This window comes from Populus trichocarpa, chromosome 8 (assembly GCF_000002775.5).
Source record: "Populus trichocarpa isolate Nisqually-1 chromosome 8, P.trichocarpa_v4.1, whole genome shotgun sequence".
Classification (NCBI taxonomy): domain Eukaryota; kingdom Viridiplantae; phylum Streptophyta; class Magnoliopsida; order Malpighiales; family Salicaceae; genus Populus; species Populus trichocarpa.
In genome coordinates, this window is record NC_037292.2 from 1,059,554 (window position 1) to 1,071,318 (window position 11,765).

Sequence of the window (11,765 nt, forward strand, 5' to 3'; positions counted from 1 at the left end):
ATGTAAATTATTTAAACCCTTCATGAATCGAATAATGTAAAGTATTTTAACCGTAACCATCTTCTTTTTCTTAAATTAAAAAATAAAACATATTGAATGTCATGGAATTGCTTCCAGTTTTTCAACATTATTCATGAGCATGATGTCAATGCTTACAAGCGGGTTGAATTTTTTTATATTTATACACTATTCATTATTTATTGGATAAAAAATTTAGATATTTATAAACTATCAATATTTATATGGTTTCTATTATATACTATTATATATTATTCAATAAAAAATAAAATAATTAATATATATATTTGAAGCATGATAAAATAATAAAATAGTTATCATGAGACCTATGATTTCATTTGACAGTTTGGTTTCATGTGTGCGTATATTTGAAGCATGTATATGTATATTGAAAATCTGATTAAAACCAGTGTCATAATCCAATCTAATGGCTACATGTTAGAGATTTAAGAATAGAATCAGGGTTTTACTGTCATGCAACTAAGAATATGTACTGTCATTTTAGCCTGAATAGTTTCTAAGTTGTTTCCAAATCTATGTTTGGTTTGCCTGTTATGTTTGTTCTTGATCTTGACGTTTGCCAGAGGGCTGGCATTTCTCGATGCAGTTGGCCGTAGCGGCTAAAACAATGAATTACAGTTAGTTTTATCTGTTTTCTGAAGCTCACAGGGTGTGCTGCCATGCTGTTTATACAGCGGGGTTAGGTATTCAAAAGCTGGCAAACCAGCTATAAGTTCCGTGCTGCTTTGAAACTTTGCAAAATCTGATTAAAAGCAGTATCAAAATCCAATCTTATTGCAACATGGTTAAGAAAATCTGTCGCAGATACATAGCACTTACAATAGAAAGACAAATACCTTTCTCGAGAGCTTTTAAACCATTGACAAATCAGCAGTATTTTCAGAAAAATAATTATACTTGATTGGTTATTTTTATTATTTTTTTCCATGAACTCGAGTGGAAAAAAATTAAATCATAGGAACTCAAATATGATATAATTCCATTTTAATCATGATTCATGATGGAACTAAATTAATGATGAGCTCAAGTGTTCCTTTTTTATATATACGTCAAGGCTGAGGATGGGGCCAACGCCCCTTCTCTTCAACTTGTAACAGAGAAGCACTAGCAGGAATGGCAATCCTGTTGTGATTATTTGTGGCATGTTTAGAAAACTCACACTCTAGGTTTAAGAAGATGAGTATTGTGTTTGGTTAGTTTCTCAGGATAAAAAATACATATACGGTTGCTTGCAGAGACGAAAAATAAAAATTAATCGCTCTAGAACATGATTGAATTTTTAATTATTTCAAAACACGAACAGGAGAACATATCCTCTCTGTTCTAATTGTTTCCGTCTTTTCTGTCCGGAAAATACTAACTAAACGCTGCCCAATGATGTGGACTCTAACATTTGGAACCAGAAATGCCCGTCATTTGCAGCTGAGACCACTTCATCATTGGACTCTTTGATGTACATGTCAACCAGATAATGTTAACAGTTGAACACTGCTAGCTTGTAGCAAACTTTGAGGGGCTCTGAATAGACTTAAAGTCATAAGCAACAAGTTTGATATTAGGAATAGAATGAGGGATATACTGCATGAACCCAAGATTTAAGGGGAAAAATTGCTGTATGTCCAATTAAGCTCGAAAAAAGGCTAGTTTTTTCCCAGCACTGAAGACTTTATAATCGCTTCGCATATCTCTGGGATGAAGGGGAACAGGTGTCCAGAACCAGATACCTCATGGAAGTTTATCCATGGAAGTCTTTGGACAATATATCGTTGCAAGCTTGGAGGCACCATTTTATCTTCATCACCCTGCCATAGATGAACAGAGCCTTCATTTTCAGGAAACGGATTTTCAAGATCCATGGGATCGAATTTCCACTTCCCAAATCCAACCATCATGTCTCGATGTAAGGTTTCAAATTCTCCTTGCTGAATTGTTTGTGGATGCATTGCTTGTTGCTGAATAAAATGAGAGAGGAGATATTCTGAGGCAGTCAGGAATAACACTTCTAATTAAGAATCAACTATTTTATCGATCAAAATCAATTTCTAACAAGGTCTCCAGAACTACCGGTTTCAAAATACTTTTCTGCTTCTAATATATCAAGGGAAAAATTGGAAGTTCTGCTGTATCTTATTTTTCACAAGCCAATTCCAAAAACCATAAGGCATCCCCCATAAAACTAAATCTTTTGCCGGGTAACTATCCTTCCTAGTTAATAGATCAAAGCCTCTCAGACTGATTCTATGTAAACTGCAAAAATTATGGTATGAGATGATAGCCTTCTCACTGGAAATATCCTCTTCTTGCCTCCAGTTTCAGAGACAAAATATATATCCAGATACCCTTGACTTATGGTTCATTTATATGTGATAAGGAAAGTTAGATAAAGAAAATGAAGTACCTTGTTGTCCTTTCCTCCGCCTGTAGCCATGAAAAGCAGTTCCAAATCCTGGCGGGAGAAAACTTCAGGTTTTTGGGCTGCAACAGCCGATGCAGGAAACCATTTCTGAGTGTTCCACCAATAGGTGAGCCATGGAGCATGATGAGCAACACGTAATGTCCATTGGTCTTGAGGTGGCTGTTGGTAGTAGGCTTCTGTTGATAAGTTGGCAGGAAAACCAGGCCACCAGTAGTTGACAACAGGAGCAATTAGGGTTGCTCCTGCTAGCCTGCAGCACCATGGGCACCAAGCTTAAAACAAATAATAACTCCAAAAAAAAAATTATAAGCCGATGCAGAGAAAGCCAACCCGTTGTTTATATCAGACAAATTCTCCAGCAGATTCTTGATGCTCAGATAAAAGAACTTTGTTCGTTACTTTTTATAGCATGCTTTATTTTCTTTTACTGCTGAGGCATTCTTGAATTATTACATATGTGCATGCCATATCCCAGATTTTAAACAGCAGGCAGACATCCTCAAGATAAGCACAATTGTCATAATGGCAAGAAAACAGTCTCACCTGTGAGGGATGTACTTGAGGCAGCCCCAAACCACTTGACCTCCCATGGAGAACCCCATCACATGAAACTTGGATCCTAGTTCTAAATGATCAGCAAGCTCTTCTATATCTAAAGCTATACTCTCCGGAGACCTCTTTGGATCTGGATCACTTTCTCCATAACCCGGCCGGTCAAAGGACACAAAGTACAATCCCAGCTCCTGAACAACTTCCTGATAAACAAAACAAATAAAATCTCTTGACCAATGAAACCTTAACAGTTAAACACAACGATTTAGAAATGGAAGTACCGGAGAGAGGTTTGCCACGCTCATTGTATCATGTCTCGTAGAGGCAAAGCCATGGACATATACGATCTTATATTTGGCTGTTTCTCTAGAGAGTCCTTGCTCCTTGTAGGCCAAATGCCTCCCATCCCTCAGTTTTACTCTTGGAGCTGTAATAGGAGGGCCACCTGGGGTACCACAAATCTTCGGAGGTGGAGGGTTGGTTGCCTGATATGCCCATATCGCCAACCCAGAAAACAATGCCGCCGTAATTTCCTTCAGCATCCCTGAGAAAATTTAGAAAGATTTTTCGAAAGCTCTACTTAAAATTGGAGTATTTTTTGTCACACTGATACCAACACAAAGTAATTTGATTGTTAAAAAAGGGCAATCAAATACCATAATTTATAGATAAAATTTTTCATTTTACAAAGATGAAATGCACAAAACTTCGTTTCCCTGCATATTTTATCAACTTCAACAAAGAAAACCAAGTCTAATAAGGAAAAAAATATATATATATCTCCTCCTTGAACTTCTGGGAAATACAATAAATTGCAATTCTCATATACATACCATTAATTTCACATAAAAACGTTTCGAAAGAAAAGAAATGGGTAATAGTCAGCTTGTAACAAAATGAATTCTATATTATCTGCTTCCAACAGAGATTGAAGATAGAATGTCATTGAGAAAAGATCATCAAAATACTTAACGAAACAGAAAAAAAAAATATGCTGAACAAAAACATTACTAAAGACATGTAAACTTCAGGGTGGACATACCAACACTGTAAGTGGTTATTACTTACGAATAACAGGAGCAAGAGAAACAGCCCTGTGGGGGAGAGGGAGATAAAGAGAAGCCGCGAGAAACTGAAGTTAAAAGTTTCACCGAATCAGCTGATAGTTTATTGCTGACTCCTAGTCTTTAGCGGATATCTAGCAGTTTAATCAACAGCAAAAGAATAGTCAGAAATGGCTCCTCTGCTGAAGACTTGAGGTTTTGAAGGTGAGGGGAAAAATCAAAGAAAACACCCTTTTTTTCACATTTACTAATAAATAACTTTAATGGAAGGCTTGGGTATCCACAAGATTTTAAGATCAAATTTTGGGTAGCATTTTGAAAATTTTATTTCTTTTGAATACATCGTACCGATATAAATAACATATATTAAAATAATATAAGTTATATTTTGAAATTTTATTTAATATTTTAAATTATTAAATTAAAATATTTTTTTAATAATATATTCTTGTAATCAAAGGAAAAAAAAGAAAATCAAATGATTCGGCTACCCACGATTATAATCACTGCAGCTAGCAGCTAGCAGCAAGCGCTACCAGAAAATAGCAGAGCTACTGATGTGTACGAGTTGTATGCAGTAGTTTTTTTTTTTTTAATTGTACAAAATAAAAAATACCTTTAAAACTAGATAATAAAAAATACCTTTAAAACTAAAATAACCTTGTACAATCCATCATAGTAAAAAAAAACTATTTTACCCCTCAAAATAAAAGCAAAAGATAAAAAAATAAAGAAATAATAAAGTCATGAATAGCATCACGTGTCTTAAGACACAGTAAAATTCTTGGAGTTTTGGATAATATAAATTCCAAACACCTGTTAAGATTGAATAAAAAAAACACTTTGTAATGTTGAACTTAATTTATAGTTGGTTCTCGCAACATGAAACATAGATTCATGTATACTTAACATTCTTCAACGCTTGCTTCGAGGATTAATGGACCTACTTCCGTGTTATTATTTAGGGTTGGAATCTGTAAAAGGATTATGATAATGTTTTTTTTTTTTTTTTGGTTAGATGTAGTTTCTTGCATAGATATTAAATCTGGCATCACAGAAGGATAAATTCGAGATGTATTTGAGGTTAGGTTTCGTGAAAAATAGGTTAAAATTATAACTTGTCTACTTGGTTAAAACTTATTAATTTATTAAAAAAAAACAAAAAAGGACAGTCCTTGTCTTATTAAGATGGCATGTAAAGTAAATAAATAAAATAAATATGATAGTGTTTGTTCTTAATATATTTTTTACTTTTGAGATATTATTTTTTTTATTCTGTAAAATCTACTTTTAACATTAACATATTAAAATAATTGAATAACATTAAAAAAAATAATTTTAAAAATATATTTTCAGAACACTAAAATAAACTAACTATAGATAAAGATAATTTCTAAAAAAAAAAAAAAACTAATGGTTGTGAAATTGTAAGCCTGAAAAACGTGAACCTCGTAACGACTAGGGGGTCAGCCAATCCGTCAACACATGAATGGCAAAAACAGTGCAGGACAAAACTATGTAAAAATATATATATATAAAAAAATTCAAATGGTTTTGCCCTGGACCCCTTACTTTTGTCTTTACTCTTGGACCCTTATGGCCATGTTAGACCCGCACATGCCACATTTATCGTGACTGGTGAGTGTCAGTGACTTAAATTGAACAGTTATATGACAGGCCATCTCTCACACTCAGGGCTGACAGGGAAAAAGAAAAAAATGACTGTCCTCTTTCCTTTACTCATCATTTAATTTGTTGTTTACCTAATGATAGAAGGCGTGGCCTTTCCTCAACCAAGGCGTGTTTAGCTGGGCATTCCTCCATCTTCCATAGACCTGCTCCAACATCCAAATCAAATAATACACCTATATATGCTGGCAAGATCTTGACCTCGCATCACAATTTTGGAAGCGTAGATTACCTAGTCCTGTATAGCTAGGGTGTTATAATTAGTATTAGAACGATAGACAAAAAGTGCAAGGATGAGCAAATTACATACATGAAAGAAGAAGTATCAATTACACCAACAAACTCAACAATAAATTTTGAAAAAACCCAATGCAATTTCTTCAAATCATGTCAACTAAAAAAACCTACCCTAACCTTGAGAGCAAGATTTTTTTTTAATGGGGTGGAATTGTAACCTGACATTGATTTACTCTTATTTAAATTTAGAATTATCTTATTAGAACCTCTTAAATTTGAATTTCTCTTTTATTTAAATAGAATTCTAAACTTTTCAAGTCATGAGAGAATTAAACAGCCTCAAAAATGCTAAGAAACTACTTTTTCTCAACTAGATGTTTGTAGTTAATTTCTATAAAATTACTGAATTATCAAATTTCTTACAAAGTTCCGAACAGTTTCACTTATTACCAAGCACCAAACATTTTCATCATCGATTGCAAATATAAGTACGCTTTTCTTTCTTCAAAACCTACTTAAAGGAGCCAAGAGCACCACGCAATTGAATGGTAGCCAAGCATTGTTTGATAGGGAATCTAGCGCTCATTACCAGACAAGATTTTTCGTGGAGATCACCCGGCAAGCCAAAATGATAGTATCTGGATCCTAAGAGTAGGGCTTTACTAGCCAGTACTTACTATTGGCCGCCAATAATTCCTCTAGCACAATCCCTTTCCAAAGGTAGACAAGCTATTTTAACAAACCAAACACCAATTCATATAACTAGGATGGTTTCATTTTCATTCATTTATGATCAGGTAGCTAACCAACCAAACATCCTTCATAAAATAACAACGCATCGGCCCCCCAATTTGCTCTAATTATCCCATAAAACGTTAGCAGCCAAAAATAGCCAAGAGATGATAAAGCAGTGTTCCCAGACCAATATTATTCCACATCATGCATTCGTGATCATCACTGCCATGACTCAGGCTACCTTGGCACTTTTTGATGCGAGATCCTTCCGAAGCCAGAAATTAACAAGAAAAGAGTCCATGATGATCTACATAAAATTTCGTGTGTTAGGATATCAAGGGGTATAGAAAGCAAGAGAAATTAGGCTCGAACAAGAAAAACCTGATTTAAATGTGCAGCAACGCAAGGAAGAACCAGCAAACCAGATTCACCAAATGCACCACCCAGCTGTTCCACCACCGCTACCATAACAGGAAGAGTTTTCTAGACAAGCATCAAAACATACCAAGCCTCAGTGTTCAGTAGTGTAACAGATTACAATGCCAGTCAAAAATGATTTCTACAAGAGACACGCACACCCACCCGACCTCATAGGCATCATGTTAATGCAAAATAAACTGCTTCATAAAGAACAAAATCCATGAATATTTGGAGAGTAAAGAAAAAAGTTCAAAATATTTTTAAAAGAGAGTATATTCTCAGTGAAAATCCAACTGAAAATGCTGAAAAGCATAATAATGTCACCTGGCTTGCAACAAGCACGTAAGCAGTTGCATTTTTTTTCTTGGCAGAGGCTAACTGGTTGCTACCAGAGACTGTTGAGAAGCCTTGTATCGCGAGAACATTAAAAGATAAGAGGATGAGATGCAAAAGTCTGCAAAACAAGGAAATGGTCTTTTTTTTTCAGATGATGTTCTACATTGAAGCCCTAAAATTATCAGCAACTACAAATTGTGAATGGAAGGTGCACATCCCATGTACTAGTCCTTCAGCCTACACTGTAGAAATGATCACATTTACAGTTGAAAAATGGCACTTGTAAATTTGTATTCTGATGTTCAGGTAATTAAAACCTAAACAACATTAGGGAGATTCAAAAGACTCGGGGGGTCCCTTGCTCTTCTCAAGAGTGCAAGTACAGAAAATAATAAAGAGGTCGCTGCCCAAAGTCCGTGTAAAGTGGCCCTAAAGACAAGTATGAGAATTGGCTCAACTTGCAAAGTAAACTTATCATTCAGTATTAATAGGAGTGGCGTGACAACTAAACATTGCACAAAAGGAAAAGAAAAGTGAGGCTGAAAACGTACACTCCCATCCCAACAGCAACAAGAAAAACAGAAGGCTTGACCATTAGCAGCATAGACCTTGACCTGCTCACTTGTATAAATGGAGCCTGAATAAACAAAATAGTTTTAACATCCAATAGGACCGATGCAACTTCTCAAGGAAATCTGCAAAGAGTGTCACAATCTGCTTCAATAAGAAGCTTCATGAAGACTGATTTACATTTGTGTAACATTGAAGCTTGAGATTTGCATTTCACATGTAACAAATTTCACAGAGAAACCTTGGGAATAGATGCTGAATTTTTTTCTCTAAAAGAAAAGAAACAAAGAGAACTATCTCCACTACTTTTTCCGAAAACTAATGCATTACATTCCATTAAGAATTTGCATAGCATAAATAGACATTGGGAAAAATAATGTGAATTCTCCTAAATTCCAACATGCAGACCAATATTCCAACTTGGAAACTGCTAGCTTTTTACCACTGCAAAAACTTAAACAAAGTTCCACATAGAGTTCTCCTCTTTCAATTGAGATCACAATTTCCCCACATTTTCCACCCAATTCAAGCATCGAAGCTACACACCTCATGAATTCCCAGACCCCACTAGGAAGGATGCCCAGTTCCCTTTATCTTTGATCAAAACGATCTGTAGCAAATGGATCGGTACGTTTTGGTGGATGTTTGATCTCCTACTTAGACATGCTATTCACAGGTTTTAAGTGCTAATATTAGTCATGGTACAAGAAAATTCCAGAAACAAATAGGTGTGATGGAGCCATCAGAAATCTGTCTGGACCTCCCTACTCCAAAATGTTGTAGAAAAATCAATCAATTGACAAGACATTTGCTCAAAAGGAACAAGGGATCTACATGCTGCATTGGTAAGTGGTCATCGCCAATAATAATGTACCATGTAGAACCTATCTATGGAAAAGTCACAACTCTGAAACAGAGTCCAGGATGAGGCCAACAGTCCTGCATCTCTTCTCTTCAACGACTCTGAATTTTTAAATCTTCAGCTTAACAGTCATTCAGCTCAGTTTAGTTTAGTCCTATGCTATCCGGTAAACTTGGCAGCGTTTTTTTTATACATGAAAAATATACTCCCTAAATTTTACCCAGGAAATATCTACACAGATGAAATAAAAGAAACTTACTAAACTAAGGAAAACTGCATTCATCTTCGAGAAGAGCTTACGATTTCGATCAACATAGTCTGCCAAACCTGAAATGCACATTTAATCAGAGATTAAATTATGTAGTCTCCAAAGGAACTACAAAGTTACTTTAAGAGTCACCAGCTCCAAATAGATGATGCAAACATAGATTCTTATCAATTGCATTTTCAACGCCAGGCCAATATTCTCCAGCCTAAATTTTTATGCATGTTAGATATATGTTAAATATGATGCAAAAACATGCCAGCAAACTTCTAAAAAGAATTCTAGACTGTGAGACACTCACCTTTGAAGGATTCTCGAAAAATCTGTAGAATGAACAGCACAGGATTCACATTTCACTTTCGCATATTTCACTAGATCTTAAATGTCACATAAGTTATAGTTTGAGGGATCCACAAACACAATCAAGAAATTTACCTTCCCCAAAATAAGAGGGATTAAAAGTGTGATAACCATACTTCTAAACAATTCCTTGGTTGGCACAGATACACCAATTCCAGCAGCAATGAATCTGGAGATAGAAAATGGAACCTGAGAAGTAGTAAAAATCATTTTCAGTGCTGGCTAGAAAAACTGAGTGAAAAGCATCTGATATGACAGGTTCACTGAAGAGAAAAGGACACAACTGTTAGTTTGGTCTCTCATTATTTCTTTTTCTTTTTTTTTGGGGGGGGGGGGGGTGGTTTGGGAGTTTGCATATCTAGCAAAATTAAAATTACATCTTGAACAGTTCCAATTGATATCTAGTTGCCAAGCTAAATTCGCATTAGAATACCAACAAGCGTGAATCTTCTATGTGGGAACTTACAATCAAAATTCCTAGCAGATTCGACACCACTGTCATCACAAGAGCAAGTGCAGAATTCCCTCCAGCAAGCTGCATATCAAAGACTGCTATACATCATAAAAACTCCATTTATAAGCAGAAGATTGTGGAGAGAAAAACAAAGCAATCAATGTACCTGGGTTAGAGCCACCCCACTTGATAATGTAGTTGGCATACAGCAAAATATAGCCAAACCTGTACGAAACAATTATCAATATTCAACAATCAATAACTAGCCTAAAAATAGCAAAAAAAAATCCATACATTAAAGATCCCCAATGAGAAAAAAACCACACACATACCTGTTACAAACTCCTGAGGTTGGAGTTGAATTTGCAAAATTATCTTCGACAAGAATGGTGTAAATAACAAAATGGAGCACTGCATTCAAAGATTATCAGGTGATTAGAGTGTGCTAGCAAGGATCGATGTAACACAAATGAAGGTAACAGTCACAGTTTGTGATGTCGCACAAACGATACTAATAAAGAAAACAAATTACTGAATACTGGACCTACAAAATGCATAATGGCACAAATAAATTCAAGGTCATACAATCCCAAGAACTCCAACAGGCCACGCTTCTATAGCATCACCGATCTCCCCATTTCTCAACGTTAAACCTGTATTGTCACCCAATGCATAAATAAACCTATATTGGCACAACAGTATATAACAAACGAAGCACAAACAGAACATTTTGATTTAATTACCAGATGTTATAAATATCGCAAACGTGCTGAATTTCGACAGATAATATTTATCAGCTAAGCAACCAAGAGTAGGATTTGCAAGCCCTGACACTACTCCACCAATAAGTGCTGCAAAAATAAAACCGTACAAAATAAATTGAATTATATAAATATATAAATCATAAAAAAGATAAAAGGAAATAGCAAATTAAACATATAATTACCTAGTGGAAGAAAATTATTATCTGCAAAATTCAGTAGTGATTTTCCTAGAGTTTTTGCACCTCCACTCCCATTGTCATCTATCTAAAATAAAATAATTCATTCATTTTTAAAAAATAATATATGAGAATTCAAAATTTCTTCAATTAGGTTAGGAGAGTGGAATGAAGAAAGCAAAACCTGATCGGGCCGTTGATTAGCTCTGATTCTGACTGGAGATGAGATCGAGCGGCTACGATTAAATAAAACGGAGCGAGTACAGTACGCGGTGGTGCGAGTTGCCGGGAAATTTAGCTGCCTGTGGCGGAACGACGGTGTTTGGGTGGGTCGAGGAGTGAGAATCATGGTTTGGATCCTTCCCGCCATCGACAGCGAACTGAAACGGTAACTCTCTTCTCTCTAGACAAGCAAAAAGAGAGTGAGGGAATGCGTGTGGAGATGAAGTGGGCGAGTTTTGGAATAGCATTATTTATGTGGCATGTTTATTGCGAGGATTTTACAAGTTGTTAACTCTTGATTGAATTTATTTATAGTATTTAATTTAAATTTAATTATAAATAAGTTGATTTCAATAAAATTTAATTTATCTTGTTTTATATATTATTTTTATTTTATTTATTTAAAGGTTCGTAAAAAAAAGACTAAACTAGTATTTATAAATTTAATTTTAATATTAAATTTATTCTTTTTAAAATTATAAATTAGAGGGGTTGATATCTGATTTATTTTTGTAATATTTTTAGATATTAAATTCTATTTAAAATTTAATTATCAACATTCAAGATAATTTAAAACATGAAATTTTATTAAAACTTTTTAATT

At 34.8% G+C, this 11,765-nt stretch overlaps 2 protein-coding genes across 4 annotated transcripts; both read right to left on the bottom strand.

Moving 5' to 3' along the window:
- Window positions 1–1,290: 1,290 nt before the first annotated feature.
- Window positions 1,291–4,358, bottom strand: LOC7490901 (uncharacterized). 3 transcript variants are annotated; one of them, XM_024607912.2, is made up of 5 exons: window positions 4,050–4,358; window positions 3,289–3,551; window positions 2,999–3,210; window positions 2,438–2,705; window positions 1,291–1,991 (listed from the first exon to the last, which is right to left on the bottom strand). In XM_024607912.2, the coding sequence occupies exons 2-5, from the start codon at window positions 3,547–3,549 to the stop codon at window positions 1,680–1,682; spliced, it is 1,053 nt and encodes a 350-aa protein (XP_024463680.1). In that variant the 5' UTR covers window positions 3,550–3,551; window positions 4,050–4,358; the 3' UTR covers window positions 1,291–1,679. The 3 variants fall into 3 exon arrangements, with proteins under 3 accessions (XP_024463680.1, XP_002311951.3, XP_024463681.1); XM_002311915.4 differs by having other exon boundaries at window positions 4,076–4,354; XM_024607913.2 differs by lacking the exon at window positions 4,050–4,358 and adding an exon at window positions 3,841–4,026.
- A 2,392-nt stretch (window positions 4,359–6,750) lies between these two features.
- Window positions 6,751–11,411, bottom strand: LOC7490902 (probable sodium/metabolite cotransporter BASS4, chloroplastic). Its single transcript, XM_024606349.2, is given in 15 exon segments — window positions 6,751–6,979; window positions 6,982–7,039; window positions 7,114–7,215; window positions 7,477–7,606; window positions 8,040–8,125; window positions 9,180–9,247; window positions 9,487–9,508; window positions 9,621–9,734; window positions 10,012–10,080; window positions 10,166–10,224; window positions 10,332–10,410; window positions 10,585–10,652; window positions 10,743–10,850; window positions 10,946–11,027; window positions 11,124–11,411. Coding segments are annotated over 15 exon segments (1,338 nt in total). The 5' UTR covers window positions 11,310–11,411; the 3' UTR covers window positions 6,751–6,872.
- Window positions 11,412–11,765: the final 354 nt, after the last annotated feature.